General features: G+C 39.9%; 2 protein-coding genes across 5 annotated transcripts; one reads left to right on the forward strand and one right to left on the reverse strand.

The window, feature by feature from the left end:
* Nucleotides 1-586: 586 nt before the first annotated feature.
* On the forward strand, nucleotides 587-5,849 carry LOC310807924 (uncharacterized protein). Of its 3 annotated transcripts, XM_083674587.1 has the most exons (9): nucleotides 587-743; nucleotides 1,339-1,435; nucleotides 1,711-1,879; nucleotides 2,252-2,400; nucleotides 2,813-2,989; nucleotides 3,098-3,208; nucleotides 3,395-3,481; nucleotides 3,583-3,730; nucleotides 4,865-5,849. In XM_083674587.1, exons 1-9 carry the CDS (start codon nucleotides 730-732, stop codon nucleotides 4,885-4,887), a joined length of 975 nt encoding a protein of 324 aa, XP_083530713.1. In that variant the 5' UTR covers nucleotides 587-729; the 3' UTR covers nucleotides 4,888-5,849. The 3 variants fall into 3 exon arrangements, with proteins under 3 accessions (XP_083530713.1, XP_083530714.1, XP_083530715.1); XM_083674588.1 differs by lacking the exon at nucleotides 4,865-5,849 and having other exon boundaries at nucleotides 3,395-3,474; nucleotides 3,583-3,724; XM_083674589.1 differs by lacking the exons at nucleotides 587-743; nucleotides 1,339-1,435 and having other exon boundaries at nucleotides 1,850-1,980.
* Nucleotides 5,850-7,297: 1,448 nt separating this feature from the next.
* Nucleotides 7,298-22,406, reverse strand: nadka (NAD kinase a). Of its 2 annotated transcripts, XM_083675441.1 has the most exons (12): nucleotides 22,213-22,406; nucleotides 20,671-20,824; nucleotides 17,706-17,789; nucleotides 12,938-13,067; nucleotides 12,577-12,685; nucleotides 12,374-12,459; nucleotides 12,011-12,113; nucleotides 11,462-11,604; nucleotides 10,634-10,733; nucleotides 9,785-9,942; nucleotides 9,131-9,213; nucleotides 7,298-8,765 (listed from the first exon to the last, which is right to left on the reverse strand). In XM_083675441.1, exons 2-12 carry the CDS (start codon nucleotides 20,820-20,822, stop codon nucleotides 8,618-8,620), a joined length of 1,296 nt encoding a protein of 431 aa, XP_083531567.1. In that variant the 5' UTR covers nucleotides 20,823-20,824; nucleotides 22,213-22,406; the 3' UTR covers nucleotides 7,298-8,617. The 2 variants fall into 2 exon arrangements, with proteins under 2 accessions (XP_083531567.1, XP_083531568.1); XM_083675442.1 differs by lacking the exons at nucleotides 17,706-17,789; nucleotides 20,671-20,824; nucleotides 22,213-22,406 and adding an exon at nucleotides 14,540-14,952.
* Between the last annotated feature and the right edge of the window lie 1,021 nt (nucleotides 22,407-23,427).

The following is a 23,427-nucleotide window of genomic DNA, read 5'->3' on the forward strand; positions in this document are numbered from 1 at the left end:
ACGAATGTTCCTGTGGACCCAGAAGTGACGTCGCTTCTCAGCTCGATAAAATATCGAAATCATAGCCCCCAGTCATTGCTCTATCTTTTTATATTCAAACAATTCATATGTCTCCAAAAACCCCATTTAACTACAAAATACAAGGACCGGGAGTTTGCGTGGGATTCAGCTGATGCCTCCTTGTGGCCAAACATGTTTACTCTGCATATTATGCACCTTGGAGGATAAAGTGAGTAATTTGGTAATTTGCAATAGTTACGTGATAATTCCAGAGATTCAGTATGTTGAATAACCTAATATTGTCTTTATTGTTTTGGAAATGTGGCCCAATTGGTCCCCGGTATGACCCAGGGTTGTATTCAAGATCTGTAATGTTATTGAGGTAGTGCAATGTTGTCAAACGTGGGTATATTTCATTAAACCAGCGTCTTTAAAAAAAAAGTGGTTATAAATGTGGTTAGATACATGGTAAATAAATATACGCAGCCAAATCCATGCCGAACACTTCTACACGAATGGTGTTTCTTAAAACAAGTAGTGATCACTGTGCATACATAATGCACCCCACCATGACGTCAGACATAAAAACTTGTCAGCGGAAATGGGTGTGATTACTTTTCTACCTCTAACCTAACTGCAGATATGAAACTGAAATGAAAACAATAATCACCTGTAGAGAATGCGTTTGCTGAACTGTAGAAACAAGAAGTGCACCATTTCACATACAAAATGGACGAGATAAGGTGAGTTGATGATGATTAAAGTGTATTGTTCCGATGTATCCATTTTGTCAAAAAGCACTTCAGTCTTATGGTTTCATTTAAATGTATATTAGTCAATTGTATCACGCTTGATAGTCGGCCTATGTCAGTTGAAAGTTATCCACTGTGTCAGTGTTCCACCACTGCAGTGCAGTCATGTGAGTATCTACCATACTGTACGCTGGATGGGGCACTGCATCTGGGTGGGGCTATAATATATTTAAAAAAAGGGGTGCATTCAGGACCCTATCGTTGCAAAACTGAGGCGTCTCGGTGGGAGGGTCATCCTCAGGTAGCCTACTCGACAACACATTTTTACAGGTGGTTTCAATAGGCCTCAACCTCTCTCACATGTCTGATTATTCAGGTTATACAACATTTTACTCTGCACTAGGCCTATAGTTGCCCTAGTGTGTCTAGTGCCGGACTATAGCACTTTTTTATGACCTATCAAGTAAACAAAAGTCAAAGACCTGAAGCCTAGACCTAGTTTGCAACCTATATTTGGGTCCCCTTATTGATGATATCTACCTCGCTTTAAGACAAACAAATGTCCACCATATACTCAATGTTTCAGTCCACTGTTGAGCAATCAGTCACGAGAGGGCCCAGATTTCCCATCCCCGAACCTGAGACCAAGACACCAGGAACTGATCCCTACGCCATGTGGTCCGGTGAGATGTTGTCCATATCCTTACACCCCGAGAGACCATATTTATCTGCTTTATGTTATGCATGTTGTAAAGAGCTGCCCTGGTGTGCCAGATTCTCATCCTAAAAATGCAGTGCTTTTTGTATCACACCATGTAAACATTCCTTCATTTATCACATAAATCCATAGGCTATATTACGGTATGTTGTTTTGTTTTCCCCTGGAATTTGCGATTTCGATTGATCTGATATGCCCAAAGGTCTTTGTGACTGAAGCTTATATGCCTCCTCCTCACAGATGAAGCCTTGGTCAGAGCTATCATGTTTGGTGAAGCTATACTTCTGCTTCACCATCTCATCTCTGGTGGCACTACTGGCCCTTACTCTGATCAACATCTACAAGCAAAGTATGGCATCGTACTATGATGATGACTTCACTGTATCCCTCATACAGCTAGTTGGAATTCGTAAGTGGCATGACCTTCATTAGTGACGATGGAAACAGATAGTTTTCTTATGACCACAACAACCCCTGCCACCTCCTTACAGAAAGAAGAAGTTCCCAGATGTGAGCACATGATGAAACCTAAATCTAATCCAAACTCAGATCAACCTTTTCATGATTGTGTTATGGGGAAAAAACAGTTTGGATAGTCCCCGAAAACCCACCCAAACCATCCCTCCCACTATCCTTACCAAATTTTATTCTGTGAGATGGGGAAGTCTATTACAAATGATGTGCTACATAACCACGACTGAATCAATATGTAAGTGCCAGTGTGTAACATCAGTTTTAATGGTGTTGCTGCATCATATCAGTTTTGTTTCTGTTCCTCCAGTGTTCTGCATATACTATATCACCCGGGCTATTCTACAGGAGAACAGACAGGAGCTGATCGTCTTTGTGCTCAGTGTGCTGTTGGTTATGGTGCGCTCTGTGGTCAACTTCATGGTGCTCCCTGTCCAGGACAGAAAGGGCCTGCTTCTGGTACACTGCGCTCTGGAGGGGCGGGTTCTGTTTCACGTATTGTGTTATCTCCAATTGTCACAGTATGGAAGCTCTTGCAGCTATCGATGGATAGAACATATCACCTTAGGATACAACCTCTGTTCAAATTGATAGATTGGTTAGATATGGTAGATGATTAATTTCGATTCATATGTACTGTATATACCAATTATTTGATCATTTAAATGCTCATGCAGTGCGTATTATTTATAACAGTCCTGGTTTAAGTACTGTAGTGTACCTGTTTGTAATTTTTGTGTAGTTACAGTTGAAATGGTGTTGGCAGAGCAGGTGGGGTTTTTATGTAGATGTCGTTGTGATTGTGCTTACCTGTATTGCAGCTGAGGTGTGTGTGTAGTTGCAGTGGTGACTGTGTGTTCTCGTGTGGAAGGCACGGTTTGTATGTATCCTGTGTGTAGGCGTGGCCCACGTCTTCTGCACCATGCTGCTCATTAAGAGACCCGACAGGATGGCCTTCCGGGTAGGTGGGGCTCTGGAGAGCCTCCAGGAGCAGTACTTCCTCCTCAACCTGTGCTTTTCCATGGTGACCTTTGACCTTCAGGCTCAGGTAGAATCACATTCCACTTGTGCCATATGACTGACACCAGTGATCATATGTTGTTATGCTTGAGTTAGCCTTTTCAGATTATGTCTTGTTTTGGTGTTTATCTGACAGCTGTGCCTCTGTATCCTGACATCAGGGATAGCCATGTCCTTCCTCAACAGCATCTTCCTGGGCTCTGGAGTGGTCTGGGCCTGCCTCACAGCAGCCGTGGGGGCCATTGCAGTGAGTGAACACGACTTGACTCCACCTCAGGGCATATTGAAACTAATGTTCGGTGTCTACACACAATGTTAAGTGGTACAGGTGCTAGTGCAGCAATCAACCTCAAAGCTGATGAAGCACATTGATGGTATGCTTAAAACATGAACGATGATATGGTAACCTGACTTGCTGTTTACCCTGTTTCAGGTTTTAAAAGAAGTCAAGGCCCTGGTTTGGATCTTCATCCTTCAGAATGTGCCTGAGATTGCCTATTTCATCTATCTGATGTACGAGGTGAGTTGTGAAAACTAGTGGTAGAATTAATCCCAAAACATGCCTTTGGATATGTGATTGGGTTAGCAGGTGGACTTCATTTGAACTCTCTCTGATTTCAGATCATCGTGAAATGGGACGAAGATAAGACGTACATCCTGGAGGCAGCCGCTGTCACCGGGGCACTGATATCAGTCCTGATCAAAGGCGTGCTGTTCTGGGCCCTCTTCAAACTGGTGCGCAGCTTCGGCCAGGGCTTGAGGGAGAGGAGTGAGTACTGCCTGTCTCCTTTCCTCACCTTTTTCAGTCCTTGTTTCAGTCACTGGGGGCCAAGTGCTTCCAGCTTTTGAGGGGGATGATCGCAGGATGATCACTTGTTAAACCAGAGTGTGTTCCAATGATTGCCCTTCACGCAGAACTGTGTACTCATGTACTTCACCTCATGCATTTAAAAGCATTGTATTGATGCAAGCATGGCTGGAGTTTCCACCATAGACCAGTACATTCCTTTTAAATCCATGAGGGGGAGTATATGAGTGCACACTTCTGGATGAAGAGTAGAACTGAAGTGCAACCTTGTTTAAGAAGTGACCATCCCCATGTCAAATTTGGCAGAAATGCCCTGGAAGTTCCATATACTCAGACTAGATGAAAACAAGGCTCGTGCTAGGCAAAATAAACCTGAGACTTAAACTAACTTATAACAAACTAACGGGGTTAATTTTGTCTCCTATATGTGACCCGCTCCATCATTTTCAATCGCTTATGCCCCTAAACATATTTTGAGTTTTGACCGTTGAAAAGCTGATAATTCCACTCGCACTGTGGCTCAAATTAAGACCTTGTGTCTGACATTAAGCAAATCACATAGCTAACTAGCTAGCTAGCTGGCTGGCTGTGATAACAGTTAAGCTAATGAGTTTGTCAGCTTGACTTTAGCTAAATTGTGAATTGTCTTGCGCCGTAGATTGAAGACCCATCTCTTCAGGCTACATCTTAATTGTCCTTCCTAAAGACCTCTTCTTCCTCACTAACCCCATGCACAAGTTTCTCTCAAAAAAACAAAACAGTAATTCTTCCTTCTTCTAGCATTGTGACTGCCAATAGCCCCTGGTCCTACCATAGATTACTTTTTGTTATGATGACTATGATGGATAGATGATTCACTTACTTAAACGAATATATTTGTTGTAAGTCGCTTTGGATAAAGGCGTGAAATGAAATGAAAATGTAAATAAACAAGTATTTTTGTTCTTGACACAGCCTTAAATCATTAGTAGGACATATGCATTTCAAGAACTTGCAACTTGTATATCGTGAAACAGACCTTTAGCCACATATTTGTGTTGACTAGGAGGCAGTAGAGAATGAAGATACATAAACTGTTACTCTCTCTCTCTGCAGTGTTTGCATCGGACAAGCGATAAAGTGCTGCTGTGAGGAGGATGTAGCCAAATGTCTTACTCAAGATGGATCCGCTCTTTGTAACAATTGCTTAGTCATTTTGTAACAGCTCTGGTTCTAACCAACATTTTATGTTCAAATGCACTCAAAATGGCCACCAGACTGGTCAGTTTTTTTACAGGAGATATGATTCCTATCCATCCGCCTCATTAACAGTTCAAGTTAAAACTACTTATAAACAGATGATTTTACAATAACAGATGCCAATCTATATTTTATCTTAATTAATTTAATGCCTATACTGTTCCTTTTTAAATCAAGTTAACCTCTAGAATTTGTAGTGTTTTGGTTGTTGTTTTTTCCCTTCAGTGTGCCTACAGGCCACTGACAATGTTCCCAAACCAGGTTAATAGGCTGTATGCACAACTCAACCTCTGAAAATCTTACTGTTTTTCTTTTAAGACTTCAATTAAGATGTGAAATATTCCAGTATAAGATTTCCTTTTATGGTCAGTTTGCTCTTATTATAATCTTTCTTTTATGAGATGATCAGTTTTATCTATTATTTAAAGAGCCCCAGTGGTCGAACCATAGAAACTGTTCTGATTGGTATTACAGTACACTCCATTTGAAGCCACATCTCTCAAATATTATTGTCATTATTATAGAACGGTTTTATTATTTGCAAAAATAATTGTCTGTTCATTGTTACATATGTCTTTGAATGGCGACTTCAGATCTATTCTTCTTTTATATACATTTTGATATATTCTTAACACTTGACATTTTTCTACTTGTTTACAGTTGTGTGTTACGGGTGCACTGCATGAAATATCTTATTTTAATTTAATCATAATCTATCAAATTGATCAGCAAATAATTTGTTGCCAGTTAACACCTACAACTAAAATGTTTTCTGCTGTTATATGATTGACTACTAAACATTGCATTTTTGTAAACTGAAGATTTTCAATAAAATGTAAAAACAAAACTGTTGCAGTCAACTCCTTTGTTGCTTAATCTTAAAGATTACAGGAAGAGAGCTGCAATGTTGTGAAAGCACAATTACTTCCTCAAATATTCAATGGGTAAAATAACATACAATAAAATAGGTTGGTCATATATTATTTTTTCCTTGTTCCTGTACTTAAAAAGGTCCAGTGTGTAGGATTTAAGCTTTGAAATAAATAGAGAAATGTCCATGATAAGCCATGAGCGATCAAATAAACAGAGATTGCATGATAAAGGATGATCGGTGAAGAGTGCCGTTTTGGTTCCCAAAAGCATTCTATGGAACGTGAGCATTCTATAAGCTTGTGTCGAGTTCGACCCCATGCCTTTGAGTACCCTTTGGTTGTTTTACCAAATGTTTAACATGGATATGGACAAGGAGGTTCGAAGTTATTTTAGACCATGAATGAGGTGAATGAAAGCTGTATCTGAATGTGACACAGCTCACCTTTTGTCTCAATCCACAATTCATAGGTTTATCTTTGTTTATTAAAGTGCTCTGGAAAAATAGCAGAATTCATTTCAGAAACAGTATTTACAAACTTGCCATTACAAAAGTTAGAGTTTACAGGCTCTCAGTTATAGAAGAGGTCTACAAAACAAAAGTTAAAAGTGATAAGCACTTGGAGAGAAGACTTGACAAAGCTTCATAGAAAGAAGGTCCCTTATTCAAAAGGATCCACAGAGATATCACATTGGGGAAGCTTATATGATTCACATGATTTCAGTGTAACAACCATGGTTCTTTTGTTATCTATCTGCAGGTTTTTAAGGCAAAGTCCATGACTGGACAGAACATACTGTACTCATACCATACTCTCTAGGAACAGAAAAGTAGAGCAACATACAAAGACAAACATTTGAAAGAAAATCTGTTCACTTTCCAAACCGAAGGTGTGCCTTAAATTATGAAAAAGAAAAGCTAATAGAGAGACCACTCCAAATTCCACTGTAAGAGAAATTTGTCATTTTTCTACCTTGAGATAATTCATTATATAGGGAGAGGGACATGTCAAGAATCGTATACATTATTAATATACAAAAGGTACCAAAGAGATTTACTTTTCAGCAATGATAGTGTAAACTGGTTAATAAACATATAGGCTATATCCAAAATACATCTCATTCAAGCATCATAGATTAAGAAATAAATTAACTTCTAGAGTTAGATGGTCCTCTTGCAGTGTGGTCTGCTGGTATTCACAGAGCATTTTAAAAGCCATTTCCTAATGTACATGATACAGTGTAATGATTTCTCTTTAAAAGGAACATTTTTAGTTCATTAGATATAATTAGAACCCCCCCCCCCCCAAGAAAAGAAAGATGTATTGGTCAACAATGTGATCAAATTATGATCCTTTACGCACCCCCCCCCCCCACACACACACACAACCCCCCCCCCCAACCCCCCAATAAGAACCATAGAAAAACCCTAAAGCTATATCAAGTGATTATTCTGAGAGCTTCTCATTCTAGGGGGTTCGGTATTAAAAGACTCAAGTAAGCCACTATTAACATGCTGGGAGCCAAGCCGATGCCTCACAAACTCAATGTATTATCATATTGAAATAGCAGTCTAACACAATGCTGAAACGCTGTAGTATCGCAAATGCTTAACTACGAAATCAGCCCGCGTGCGCTTTACATTATATCTTATGTGCACACACTGACTATGATCTGTGAAACTAAACTGCAGTCAAGCTATGGCTTTATTGTAAAAGGCTATGAAGACCTTGAATTGTGGTCTCATCTGGAATGGACTAAAGTAAATCAATTTTGTTTCATACTGTTTTGACATTAATATTGTCAATTACCAAAGTCATAGTAGACACAGAATAGTTCAGATACGTCACATTAACGTATATTCAAGCTTCTCAAATGGCTTGTACTGCAGATAAACTGCAAAGAGAAGAACACTGGAGATATGGTTATGGTACACCTGCACTAGGATGTAAATATAATTAGGAAAATTAAGAAATATTATGTAAACGTTAAATTATTAGATATTCGATGTAATGTTAAGGTGTTTAAGGCACAGTCTATACATTGATGTCATTATTGCTCAGTAGATGCAATTCTTCTGCTATTTCTGAAGTAATAATACCTCCCTTTTCTTTGGGGGATTGTATAAAACAAGTACCAATCATGACAAAAAAATATATCTTTAACTGTCCGTCCCCTTAGTCAGGAATATCGGCGATAACAATGGAGATGCAGTCACCATTGACAATATTCATGATATCAACGCACTTGTTGAGGAATTAAGGAACCCCTTAGCAATCGCTTCTCTTCTGCTTAACACCTTTCATGGTGCAGAGCTCTGTGCCTGACAGCCTGCTCCAAACACAGGGTAAAGTAATGCAACAGATCCCATCAAACCCCACGGATCAATTGCAACATCTCATTCCTTCAGATTAAGATCATCTCAAGCTCAATGTTGCTTTGTCTCACAGAAATACTGAAACTGATCTGCAGTTTAAGTTTAACCTGTTAAGAGGACTTGCTGTTAAATTATTCTGAAATACAGTACAAAGGCAATGTCGACTATCCCTTTCTTTGAGGGACAGTACTATATGAACTATAGATAAAAACATTTAAAAAAAGCATTACAATCTAATCTTGGAAAAAAAAATTAAAACAATGAGAATCATCTCTCGATGATGTTTGTTGCAACTGAACCCATGTATCTGACTTAAGTCAATGTGTACTGTTAAAATGGCATCACCAGGAGGAGAGCTGGCCTCAGAACTCGTCCTCCTCTGAGCTGAGGTAGTTCTGCTTCTTCCTCACGTTCCAGTGTAAACATTGGGACAGGCTCTCAAACCAGTCATTTACAGGGTCCCGGAAACAGATGGAGGGAACAGGGAAGCAGGATGTAGTGATGGTAATGCTGGAGAAAAAAAAAAGAAGAAAAAAAGAGTCACCTTTGTTCAGGTTTGAGCAAGAGGCATTCCTATAATCGCAAAACCATGATGAAAGAGACTTTCTTTAAAGCAGTCAACTGGATAACAGGTCTGCCATACACGTAACATGAAGAAAAAACCTGTGTGCATGTCACGCTGTTGACTTAAGTCAACAGGTGAACAGTTATGTAACTAATGTCTGTGTATTCAGGTGACTTGTGGGAAGAATTGGTTTGAGCTCATCATGGTCCACCATGTTCATCAGGTTGTTTGTTTGTTATATTTGGTCTGGTTTTGTGTTGCTTGGTCTAAGGGAAGGTTTCGATATCCTGTGGGTCAAAAGGTTGCTCACCTGTCCCCGTGACAGATCTCTTGTCTCTTCCTTCCATCAAAAGAAACCCAGGCTGTGTTTCTGGCATCACGAGACAGCATGATCTGAGCATGGGAAACACAGAAGAAGAAAAAAAATGAACCCAGTGGCAAGTCGAAGATGACAAAAGACCTCAGTGGTCATGAGGAAACTAAGAGGAATGTTTGGTGTGATTGCGACAATCACACACAACTTCCTGATTCTTAAATGAATCGGCTGTGCAGAATGCAAGGGCCGCGCACCGAGGTGCACATCTGCCAGGTCGTTTGTCACTTGTATGTGAGAGGCACAGCAGATAACAGGGGAACAGAAATGTACATTTGTTATGTAGAGGATTGTTAAAATGCAAATGGATTGGAGAGAAGTGATAAATGGTGTGTGAGTTTCTCTCCTGTTAATAATAATAAAAAAAATAAAAAAAATCCTTCTTCTAGCATTGTGACTGCCTATGGCCCCTGGTCCGAGCATTGATTACTTTATCTTATGATGACTGATAAATGTATTTGTTGTAAGTTGCTTTGGATAAAGGCATATGGTAAATGCCATACATGTAAATGAGTGTACATGGTTGTGTTGTATGTTTGTCTGTGTAGAAATGTATGCATACAATGTATCTGTGAATATTTGTGTTTTTACCTTAAGCTCCACTCCAGCAGGCACCACGATGGGTCTGAAGGAGAGCGAGTGGGGGCAGATGGGGGTGATCATTATGGCGGGTACATTGGGGTGGATCATGGAGGCTCCGGCTGCCACCGCATACGCCGTGCTGCCCGTGGGAGTGGAAACGATCACACCTGAGACAGACAGACAGACAGACAGACAGAGACTGTCACTGCACTGAAAACAATGCAACAGTCCTGACTCAAACAAGCGGAAGAGACATGGCAGTGACACCACAACACTCATTTGACACCACATCTCAAAAGTCTCCTAACATGCTACCAACCAGCTTTAAATTGATTGAACTTATACAAATTAAATGTTCAAATATATTCAGTTATTATAGTAAACAAAAACTAAAACTAAATGAAAGTTAGCCATGAAAAAACATATTGGTAAACTGAAATAAATGTTAGGAACAAACCTGCCCGAGAGACGAATACTAAAATAAAAATAAAATCTTTGTCTCGAATACCAAATATATGACATGCATTCTCCTCCTGAAACTAAAACAGAGAAAAACCTTACGGATTTCCAGAAAGGGGGGTTTTAGTGGAACAGACTTAACTTTGCCCTCACAGCAAATCTGTCTCCGTACTTATGCAGATAATCACTGAAGCAAGGTGCAACAGCATACAGCACATTCAGACAGTCAGCACCTTTTTATATGGATAGACTTGTTTTGTGTGTGTGTGTGTGTGTGAGTATGATTGTGTACGAAAAAATGCTCAAATGCTCCCGATAGACTGAAGCATAAATCTAAAGTGTAATCATTTATAAATAATAATCAATCTGAAGATTATCCACTATATGATAACCACTCACCGTCACCCTGCACTGTGGTGATGAGGTGTCCGTCCAGGAACAGGTCCACGTTGGAGAGGTACGACGAGGGGCCTCTGTCCACCACTACTTCATTCAGCACCTGTCACACCAGACCAGGGAGAGCAGAGTTATCAAACATTTAACAAGCCAGGTGCTGTGTTTTTGCTCCAAGCAATGAAGAGTGATTGAGCTAAAGAAGACATGGTCCAAATTAAGAGTGCTGAATATAAGATACATTTCCACCTAAACAGTATTAATAGTGATTACACATCTTCGTCTTTCTTGCTATGCATGTGTTAATATAATATCTTACTTAAGGGCAAGGACTGTGTGTCTTTGATGACTAAGCAGAATCAGCATAAGGTGAACTATGACACTACTCAAACACACACCTGCTCTTGAAATTGCCCACATACATTTACCCCACACTGGCAAGAGCATGAGCAAGAGGGGGAAAACAAAAAAGAAAGAAAAGTGCATTGCCAACAAAACCACCTTACAAAAACAAAGACAGAAAAGCAGCAGGGAAGCACTTTGTTTTGCATGGCACCCATGAAGGACAGTTAGACTTGCCCTCCTCCCATTCCACAAATTAAAGAGCAAGGTTTCAAATTGTTTGGTCACATCAAAAGATAACCTGTGGTTAAGCCTGTGGAAGTATTACCAGTTGCAAAACAGAATTCACACCTTCATTCTACACACTTGATGACGTGGATGTTTTCTCAACAGATTCTCTGCAATAATAAGTTAACGCCTACTGGCCCCTGAATGAAGACATCTGGTGGAGCCTTCTAAGATGGCAGATCATGACGGTACAGTATTGCTCACCTGGTACTGCATGGCTTTGCGGCTGCCCTCAGCGTCTCCGTTGGTCATGATGATGCCCTTCTCGTCCGCCCTGGCCTTCTTTTCCCTGTTCTCTTTCACTACTCGCACTCTGAGACGACTGCGCAGGATAATGGCAGTGTTTCCTAAACACACAGAAAAATGAAGAGGAAAAAAACCAAACGTTTAAAAACTCATTAAATCAAAGGTGTCACAAAGGGGTTAAACTAGCGGCTAGAAATAGGCAAACAACTGAACATACAGCGCCCTCCGTAAGTAATGGAAGGAGAAAGGAATTTGTTTTCTTTTAGTTCTATACTCCAACATTTTGGATTTGAAATCAAACAATTACGAGGGTCAAAGTAGAGATTCTCAGCTTTTTTTTCAGATTCAGGTTCACTTTTCCAATACTTTTGGTGCCCTGAAATAGAGGGACTATGTATATAAAAAGGGTTGCAATTTCTAAATGGTGAAACCAATCTGAAAATGAATGAATTAAAGCTGAGAACCTCTACTGGGCTGGGTCAAGACCAGAAAGCCTGGTGAACGTACCCTCGATGATTTGGTTGACCTGGGACTGGTAGGTGTCAAAGCTGAACGGGGTGAGGAAGCCTAGAGAACCCAGGTGAAAGGCCATAACTGGTGGAACGCTCTCCTGAAAATACACAAACACTCTTATCAGATCAGAACACACACACACACACACACACACACACACACACACACACACACGCACACGCACACGCACACGCACACGCACACACACGCACACGCACTGTAGCTCACTACACAATTTGTTTGTTGAATTACTCTAGCTTTTAAAAAACATTGAAACTTTTCTCAGTATTTTAAAAACACACATGGCAAGTTGAATATACATCGTATTATACAAGTGAATAATACAAAAATGCACACCTGGAAGAGTGATGACGCGTAAAGTAAGGTTCCATCTCCACCAAGACAGATGATGAAGTCCACTCGATTGGATATGTCATCAAAATCTAAGGCGCGTACAGAAACACATTAAGAACATACCCTTAGAAGAAAGCCTCATCTTCTACAAGTGAGGAACCTGACACAAAATCACTCTTGTTAGAGATGGCTTATAGTCTCCCTACCTTCTCTGAAAGTGCAGAATTTCTTGATAATGGCCCCGAAGCTCTCATCGCCTGCGATTGCTGGGTCTTCCAAAACTTTCCTCTCCACGTAAACAATCATGTTTTTCAGCTAGAACAACAAACAAACAAACAAACAAACAAACATGCATAAGTAACGTGCATTCCATAGATCTCTCTTCTTGTTTGGTATCACCCTTTGGAAGACTGAACGGTCAAAACAATATCAGACAACAGATCATGTTTGTGTACAGTTTGAGACGGTCTTGGGAGCTATGTGTACTGACACTTTTCATCCTTCACATTCCCCATAACAAATCTCTCTACAGCGGGGCCTGGTTGACTGTGGAACATTTCCTCATACCTCTGTGAGAAACACGCAGAGCTCTTTGAAAGGCTGCAGCAGACTGGCATCGCAGATCTTCTTAATGACAAGTACACTTTTGGGAGGCTTGTTCCACGTCAGTTTCTGACTGGCTGGGTCCTGAATGTGCCTGAATAGAAAGAGAGTTGATCAACATTTACATTAACTCAACCTATACATCCCAGTTTTGCAGGGAGCGTAAACAGGTCAGGAAGATTTCTTTATGAGAGTTTGAAAAATAAACATTGACATTGCATGCAGGGCAGCGACAAGAATAAATGAATATCTTTATGATCTGTAAGAATTCAATCAATCAAAGTTACTTCTAATCTACTTAATCTATCATTACACAACAATGGCTATGGTATGCTTTAGCAGTCTCTGTTGACTTGAGTTGGTCACAATCTAATCTATTGTACATACAAAGTTGTTTCTATTTCTCTGGCAAGAATCAAATTGTTATTTTGACATGTTTTCATTTTGAAAATCATGTGGACTATGGAAAACGCTAATTATGAAAATAATGTGCACCATGGAACGTTTCGAAATGCTGTTGCCATATTGATGACGAGACACATTTACAGTATTTGTTTTTTACTACTTATCAATGTTACAACACTTTGTATCTCCATAACTAAAAGGTGTGTCCAATGATTGCCAACAACTGAGCCCTCTATGTTCAGTAGAGAGGGGTGGTGCAGTTGTTAGGCCTAGTGCTACAAGGAGGGCTTGTATTAAACCATGACATACCAAAGACACTGCACAACTCATGTGACAACTCATGCTCTTCACCGACTGACTAACAAAAGGCTGAAACACCCCAGTTACCAGTCAATACAGAGATACAAATTTACGGTAGCTTTGTAAAAATGTAAGAAGTTCCCTAGTAACTGATGAAAGCTGAAAACACATGAAAAAAAAAACATTCACTTTTTATCTTTTACATGTTTAATATATTCTACTGAAAACTCAACTAAAACTCTTGAGGCAAGAACAAGATGGTTCAAATGGTTAACTTACACGTAGGCTCATTCACATGATAATGTGTGACTATTTCTATTGAGTGACATCAATTCATCAGCAAAGAACAGTTAAGCTTCCAGCATCAATAACAAAGCAGTGGAGTTCTCACTCAGATACTAGCCACACAGCTTAGCACAACTCTTGTTCAAACCACAGGTCTGTGTCTTCACAAATGGGGTGCCTAGCAGAGACAAAGGTTGTCTGGCTTTGTTTTTATGGTTTCTTTTGTTATTGAATAAGAAAACATAAGCTTAAGTCACATATGAATAGTACTTCTCATTCTGATACGTTATGTGTTCACAGATTCACAAGTGAAACTGGTTCCCCAGAGGGCCATTATTGATTAATACACAAGGTAGACTAATCCTGTCCTTCATGACTTTCTTGCCTTCTCACAAAGAACTGAAGAGGAAAAACACCTCTATTCCATTCTGACTGGCAGCACTGAACCAATACTGCTTACAGTGGAGTGCAATGCAAATGAATACTTCACTCATCAAACATTTTTGACAATTTTCCTATTGAGAAACACTGTCGGCCAAGAGAGATAGAGAGAGAGAGAAATAAGAAGGTTCTCACCATTTCCACACTTTTCTGCCGCTGTTCTCTAGACTATGCTCTTCCACACTATGGTTGAATTTCATGGCTGTCTGCATGTGATGATGGATGCAGATAGTGGAGATGGATGGAGATGGCACTGTGTGTGCTTCTTTAATCCTACCTGTCCTTCAGCCTTTTGGTTCCACTATCTAAAAACTCATTGTGCTCTCAACAACCTCTATATGCCCTCAGCATTATTCAAAAAATAAAAAAAAGAAGCTTAAAAAAAATTTAATAAAAAAAAAAGAAGCTTAGTTGAACTTAGTTGAATTCTGCTGATGATCTTCCCATGAGCTGACAACAACATCTCTCCCTCATCAAACTATCAAGGAAGCTACAGTAGTCCCCACTTCCTCCTGGAGTGCCGTGTGTCTACATGTGTCCCCATAAGGTCTTTACTGTAATTCTTAACTCACATTCTGCCAGTGACACAAACCTTTCACTCTGTTAATAAAGACCTGGGAGGATGACATCATACTAGCCCCGCCCACAGCCACTGGGGATACCCGCCCATTCAGGGGAAAATTATAATTTAATCGGCTGGGTGTGTTATCATATAACAGAATGAGTTAAACATTTTCCCGGGATATGTCAGCTGCTTTCAGGTATACCTAAGGTATGTCATAGAAATCATTTCCTGATAAATTATACTTCCTTGATGTAATTCGAGATTTTACTGTTTCCTGGTTGGACATTCAATGAGTAATATTTCTGGGATGAAAATGGTGTCATGCTGCATACAGTCATAAAAAAACCGTACACCATGTGGCTTTATATGAAAAATGCATTAAAATTGTAAAACTTTCTACTAAAAAATAGTGATGGCAATATACACATAACATACCAACATACCAACATACCAATATACACATAACATTATACACATAATATACTGAAATGTATGCACTCACTGCAATGTAAGTCGCTTTGGATAAAAGCGTCAGCTAAATGGCATATATTATTATACTATACTAAATACACATTTAGTGAGTTACTGTATATTATATGTGTGTATTGTATATTACATTGTTAAGGCCATGGGCAAATAAAGCATTCCACTACTCTGCTTGCAGAGTACGTGGCAGTAAACTCAATTTGACTTTTAACTGAAATTATGTTTGTGGACAAAAACTTGTATTACGTAAATCTGGAGAATGTCAGTCAATGACGGCTCTTAATTGTCCTGTTTCGGGTGTGGAGGCTTTATCTGCGTATGGATACTCTCTACAGCCCAGTACTCCACAGTCTCTCTCTCTCTCCTCACTCTACAGTACACCCAGGCAGTTTCATGAACACGCCCATCCACAGATAATTGAACGGCTTACCAGTGTAGCTGGTTTCAGGTTTGCTATCTGGAAATGCCAAAAGCTAAAGATTGCAAGACGATGAATGCATTGAATGCATTTAGCACTTCAATTGCCACAGGTCAAGCAACATTCTCCAATAGGCTTGGTCGCTATTAGAATTCTTAAACCGGTATACTGTCCCTCTAAAATACCCCTCTCTCTGTTCTGTTATCTCAAAAGTCTGATTTATCCCCCATCCCTTGCCCTCAGACAAGAGTTATTGATTATGCCCAATGATGCTTGTGTGCCAGTTTAATTTAGACAATGTTTATTAAACAAACTTTACTGGGTAAAATAACAGCAAAATACAGGTGGCAATGTTATGGACGGTATTGACAGCAAATAAACTGGAAAGCTTAAATACCATATACACCTGCCCAACCCTATTCTCCAAACTGCCAAAAATACAGCAGGCATTTCTTTTCCCAACATGACAGCAGAGAGAGTAAACATCTCCCATCAAATTAAAGTCCCCTTGTAAAAATCAACTGCTCATGTTTATGTCTATGCCAAATTATTTAACTCCTGCATCAATGAGTCAATGTCCATACTTAGTTGGCCTGTCTATACTTGGCCTACAGAGGAGGTTTTACTAAATCAGCATGTTTGAAATTCCATGGTCTAAGCATCTCAAAGTCATTGAGTGCTCAAACAATTCGGGGTTATGATTCGGGCATGAAATTTCCTCCAAAGTCCACAAAGTGTCTAACACATGCCTTGCGAAGCAGTGTGGTGCAGCAATGCAGTACTGGCCAGCCGAATCGTTTTAGGGAGAAGCGCTAAAATTAATGTTTGCTCTGTCTGATGAGAGACGAATGTCGACAGCAGACAGTCTACCCACAACATCACTCACATTCTGTAACTAAGACGAAGAGCATGATGTTATTAATACCTGTAGAAACATGGGCTTTGTTTTCTGCTTACAGCCAGCTCAGTAGCGTTGCACTTGAGGATGCTAATCCATTTATTGTCGGTGCCAATTACTATTCTATTATTGACCGCGTTAGCACCCAGTTACATGAGACCCTGACGCTTACAAGAAGCCCCTGAGGCTCTAGCCAATCTCTGAGACCAACAGACAGTCCAAGCTTAGGGTAAGAGTCTTTCATAAGTGAATGCTGACTGGTCCACAATGTCTGACCAACACCATCCAAATCACATTTATGTGTAATAATTATACATTTTCAGGTTATATAGTAAAAACAAGTGGACAGTAAACATGTTGTCCACCAAAAATGACGTAGCACCCCACCTTGTGTGAATTGGTGACAATTATTCAAACGTTTGATATAAAGGTTCCCGGAATGCGTAGTGCTCAGTCATTATCAGTTTTGCTTCTCAGAGCCAAATGTGTTTATTTGAAGGCAGTCCACGGATCTGAGGTAGGCTGAAGAGTTACTACACGGAGCTTGTAGTGCTTATTTGATTCATTTTCAAGGATTTCACAGTATTATTTGAAAACCAAAACGTGCGGTCTGAGGTGTGCTCTCCTCCTTGCACCATCACGAGATGATCCTCGCTGTCACCTCGAAACTCTGACGCAGGATGTATCTTTCACCATAGTTTCGTCAACATTGGGCCAATCAGTGTCATTTTGTAAGTACTGCTTCTGTAAGGGGAGGCGCATCCTTCACCAAAGTTTCGTCAAAATTGTCCCAGTGTCGGAGATAAAACACGTGACATGAACGGAGAGAGGTCGAATCATAGTCCCCTCCGGGTGGGGGACAATTAAGTGCAATTTTAAAACATCAAGATATAGGGGATAGTTACACATCTATCTAATAGCTTGTCGTACTTACATCACTGCGTGTGGGTTCTGCAGCATACATGCTTTTGGTCCAAAAGTGGTCACAGGACTTGGTCCATGCAGAGACTGGGATCTCCTAAAAGACAAGATTGACAGAAAAAAAGGAAAATCACTTACAGATACAAACATGTCACTCACAGATGTCAGAAAATAACAAATTGCTGTGTCTCTTATTAAATCTCTTAAAAAATGCACATCTTAACGCAACACTCCATCCACAGTGAGACACACATTTGTGTTTATAAACTGAGTGGTAGATATTTTATGTAACTACCACTGATCAATGCTCTAGGCCTAATACTGTACCAAAACCAAAAAAGGTTTTGTGGTTACCACAGACTTAAAATACAGTAACTCTGTTACACTTGCCAATACCCATCTAGTTTACAAATAGAGATGAAGGTGAGGCCTTCCCACATAGGCTTCAGTCTCTTTTGATACTTGAACCCAGTGTGGAGTCAAATACGGGGCCAATTATCATAGAAGCAAAGGTGTTTCATAGATAACAAAATCAAATCAACTGATTGACAGGCAGAATCCTTCCATTCTCTAATGAGGGAATCTCTTTAGATGGGCCTGCTTCATGAAAGCAACAGTGGAAAAATCCTGAACTCATTATATGCTCCAAACTTAATTAAAACATGGCTAACTACATTAAGGGTGAAGGGTAATTTCCAATTGTTCAGAAGGAGTCCACCTGCTCTGATGGAGCTGGAAAGATGGCTGCCTTCCTCACCTCTCAAGAGGCCCTTATGGCCCCTAAGGTCATGTCACGTGACTTTGGTTAGCAAATCCCATTAGCAGTCTGGTTCACCATCTGCTCCAGGCTGACAAACACACTCACTAGCTAGGGCAAGAGGCACCAAACATTCATCCGTTGAGTAAAGGTGACCCAAATAGTTGAAAAACGAGTTGAGATATTTTCAACAGCTAAAACCTAAAACCTTAAAAGGGATTGTTCAGCCTATTTTTCTTACCTTAGTTGTTCTCATAGGCCAGAAGTGAAAGATTCTCCAGTTCTCTACTTTGCTACAGCAGCACAGGCTAACAGTTAGGCAGTGCCTTCTCCAATAGACAGGATTACAACAAACCATCAATTAGCATTGTTTAAATTACATCAAGCCAAAATCTCCTCAGAGAAACTTCATACAAAGGATATTTATGAGCTACACTTGAAAGGATTGTTTGATTGAAAAATCAATCAATTACAGTCTCTATAATCAATTTGCTCAGAACTGGAACTATTTCCTCTTCTTAGGCTCACACAGCCTCTTTGTTTCAGCTTCATCGGCCAAGCACTCCCCTCGCAGTGCAGGCGGAGTGATTACCAGCTGTGAACAAAAAGTTGCCGGTATCCTAATGGAATGCAGCAAGTATATGTAACAACTGTAATCATTGCATATTATTGCAAAACTATGTATTTGCGATTACAATAAAATAATGTTCAGGTTTGTCTAGATATTAGACAAAGATATAAATTCCAAAATTATATTAACTATTGTCCTTGCATTAAGATGAACTCAATTCAACTTATTGAGTGAGTTGTTGATGACATTTTTGCACTTTAGCTCATTTTAAGAGTGTCATAGCAAAGGGTCTGAATACTTATGTACATGAGGTATTTCTGTATTTCAATTTTAATAAATGTACTGAAATTTTAAAAAATGTGTTTTTGCTTTGTCATTCTGGGGTATTGTGTGTGGATTGATGTCAAATTCTTTTAATTTAATCCATTTTAAATTTAGTCTATAACGAAATAAAATGTGGAAAAAGTGAAGGGGTCTGAACACTTTCCGAAGGCACTGTATAGCTGCTACACTGCTACACTTTATGTTTTATATTTTAGATTCTTCAACGTAGCCACCTTTTGCTTTGATGACAGCTTTGCACACTCTTGGCAAGTTTGTGTCCAAACCTTTGACTGGTACTGTATGTGAGGAACCTCATTTGAAGATGTGAGACAATACTTCTCACTTCGATAGATAGATAGAAACTTTATTTATCCCTAGGGGAAATTCTGTTTTTTTTTTTTTTTCTTTGAGCTACGACAGTGTGATTGTGTTTGTTTGTGTGTGTGGTTGATGATTATGTTAGGGATTTTCCATTCACTTCTCTATGTAGGTTGGCTAAGCGGATAGTTGCAATCTCACACACACACACACACACACACACAATGTCGCAATGGTCGCAACTTTTGTCTCAAAAGTCTTCTCTCACTACCTCAAACCACACTGTAAAAGACAGTACTTTCTAGCATGTGCCAATACTGAAAGAAACTGTGAAAAAGGTGATCATATGTCTGTATCCAATCTGAAACACAAACAATCAAACACAAACAATGCACTGACTGTTATTCTAATTTATAGTGCATGTGTATTTGCTATTTGTTTTTTATGTCCATGCACCAACCTCACCAAGTCAATTTCCTTGTATGTGCAAATATACTTGGCCAAATAAAAGAATTCTGATTCTGAAAAAATATTGTACAATGGCCACACCTGGAAATGTCTCCATTTGAAGTTCTCTCAAATAAAAAGGCATTAAGAGATGTTAGCATCTTTAAAAGGAAGAGTTGAATAAACACTGGTAGGGATTAATCCATCTCATAAGTCAAAATCTTCACAATAATGAAGTATCCAATACAAAGCATTTCAAGAAATGTTAAATTCAAGGGTGACTCATGCAAGCCATATATCTAAATAGTCCTATGCTTTCGGTTATTCTCTCTAACAAAACCCATTTTCCATAAAATAGAAACACTGTTTGACATTGAACGGTACATAAGTAAGTTATTATACAGCAAAACAGTACACATATGCTCATTATACAAAATGAGCAGTACAATTCTCATGTAGTTAAATTTAAATCAGGCTAATGTTCTCAAACAGGGGCCACCAATACAGGTCAAAGTAAGGTCTCAATTTGAGAATGCAATGTCCGCTACCATAGTACGGTACCTGTAGTCTGAGATGCTGGAGGCAGATGAGGTGCTCAGGCTGCGGGTCTTTCTGGTGCGGATGGCCAGGCTACGGTTGGGGGTCTCCCCACTATCACAGGAAGAACAGCAGTAGGGGACAGCTTCCACTCCAACCTCCTCTCCAGTCTCCATCTCTGACAGGAAACACAGAGGGTGAGTGTCCAAAACAAGAGGCCTCAGGTCAGAGGCTGCCTTAGAATGTCCTTCTACAGCAAGTGTTAGGGCTCAGAGTTTCACCTACTACTAGGCCTAGCCTAATTAATTTCAGACTGTTTATTTAGACACTGCCTCCTAGCTTTAGTTGTCCACAGAACTACACCTTCTACAATGCAAAGTCAGAGAAGCTAGGATCACGTTCACTGTGAACTGGATCTGTCAGGCCGGCCTAGATATGTACAGAGCTAGTCAATGGCACGTAACAAACATATGGGATGCAGGGATTAGGTTGATATAGATCTTTAAATCATTGCTAGGGCAATATCTGTGCCTATATCAAGAGTTGGGCTTGCTACAGACTAGGCAAAGATGTCACATTGTTTACATTTATGGCATTTAGCAGACGTCTTTATCCAAGGAGACTTAGAACAACTACATTTGTTTAAGTAAGTGAATCATCTATCCATCAGTCATCGTAAGAAAAAGTAATCAATGCTCGGACCAGGGGCCATTGGCAGTCACAATGCTAGAAGAAGGAGAGAACAGGAGAGAAACTTGTACAGGGGGGTAGTGGGGATGAAGAGGTCTTTAGGAGGAACTGTTAAGATGTAGCCTGAAGAGATGGGCCTTCAATCTACGACGGAAGATTGGTAGTGAGTAGTAGTCAGTCATGACAGCAGTGGGAAGCTTGTTCCACCAGCGGGGCGTCAGGACAGTCCTACTGATCTTGAACCTTAACTGTACATAAAGGTTTGATTTATCTAATGAGCTATACTACTTAGGCCTTTCTAACATAGAATACAGAAAATCTGCTCAATACAGAAAAGGAGCATATATTTCAAACATATCCAACTGATGAAGTGTTCCTTCCACTCCATTCCATGGGCTACCCTATATTTTACTGGGTATTTTGAATTAAGCCTACTAATTGGATAAACTTCAATTCAACTAGTTCGTAGAGTCTTCCCTATGGTCAAGTCTTCCTTTTGCAGGCCAATCCACCAGACTAGCCAATAGACTGTGAGGGTTTCCTCCAGTCATTTCACTAATATCTGGTGAACTCAGCTTGTCCGGCAGAAACAAGTTGAGGATCCAAATAGTCAATACAACTCGCAACGCTGTATCATCATTGACGACGTTAAATAGCTTAAAAACAAATTAAGTTACATTTTTAAACACAATGACGACTTTGTTGTAAAACTGAAGCATCATGTCGGTATTCTTATCACCAACAGACCTCACTTAACATTTAATTGCCATGACAAGCCAGTATGCTAACGAGTTAATTTAAGTACAAACCGGTTAAGCTAGCTATCTTAGCATGTTAGCAGCAGATAATTACATCATCCGAGAGCAAAGTATTTACCCTGCTTGATGTGCCACGAAGAATTCAGGGGCCACGCTGGTTTTGGATCAGAGCCTCGCCATGACTTAATCTGACGACAAGCTATGTTCCTTCAAACTGTTTCCATTACTTAGCTAGGTAGCGAGCAACAAATGACTAGCTATGTAATAGCTAATATTTAGCTAGATGGTTAGCTCTCTGCAGCTAACTGTCAACTGTCAGACGTTTCCTGATTCCACTGTAATTACTGACGTCATCTACAGCTCTCGACTGGGGTACAGAAGTGGGGTTTCCTATGCGTTTTCCAATCTTTTAACAATTGTATGCAGTTGATTGATGTTGATGACTGCTAACTATTGTGATAATGACACCCCAAACTCATGAACAAGTGTATTGAAACATAGAAATAACAGCGAATGTTGAAAGTGGCCAATGGTAAACTATTTGTAATGAGGATCAATGGGGAAACCTGACTCCTGTACCCCAGTAGAGGGGCGTGGCTTCGGATTTCCGGGATTTTAACGCTTCCGGCGTGAGTACCTATAGGCAGAGGCAGAACGGGCTGAACCATGTTGAATTGTGCCAACCAGCCCAAACAATATATGTCTAGACTGAGTTATGGTGCATTCGGCTGCTGTAGGAAACTCGGAGATACGAGTTCTCAAGAGAAAAATAACCACTAGAACAACCTTCCCAGTCGGAGTTCCAAGTGGAGACACTCGGACCAGTATGATGCTACCCGAGTACGAGTTGTGACGTGTCCACTGTTACTTTTTACCTTCTCGTCAGAAAACACTGACGCTGATTTTGGCAGTAAATATGAATCTTTCTGCACCATTTGTACATATTTAATTGTTAACAATCACACGTGTATGTATAATGTATGTTTGTAGACATTCATTATAGATTGCAAACAAAATCTCATTGGTTGAAGAGTTGTTCCCACTTCAAATGCACTCAAATGGATCCATGTCATAGTTATGACTTCACAAACTGGGAGGTGGTTTGAGAACCAAAAGAACATACCATAAATACATAAGGAATGGAGTGGAACATTGGAAATATGTTTTTGTAGCTAACTGTGGAAGGAGAAAACAATGGACTGATGATAGTGAATAAGAAACAGTTTTATTCAACTTCAGATGTAACTGCAAGTGGCCTGGTTCCAGAACTGTGTGTTTTTTAGCAGACATTCTGTCCTGCCAAACTGGTATGACAACCATTAGTCAGAGGAGT

This window comes from Argentina silus, assembly GCF_951799395.1.
Source record: "Argentina silus genome assembly, chromosome: 8".
Taxonomy (NCBI): domain Eukaryota; kingdom Metazoa; phylum Chordata; class Actinopteri; order Argentiniformes; family Argentinidae; genus Argentina; species Argentina silus.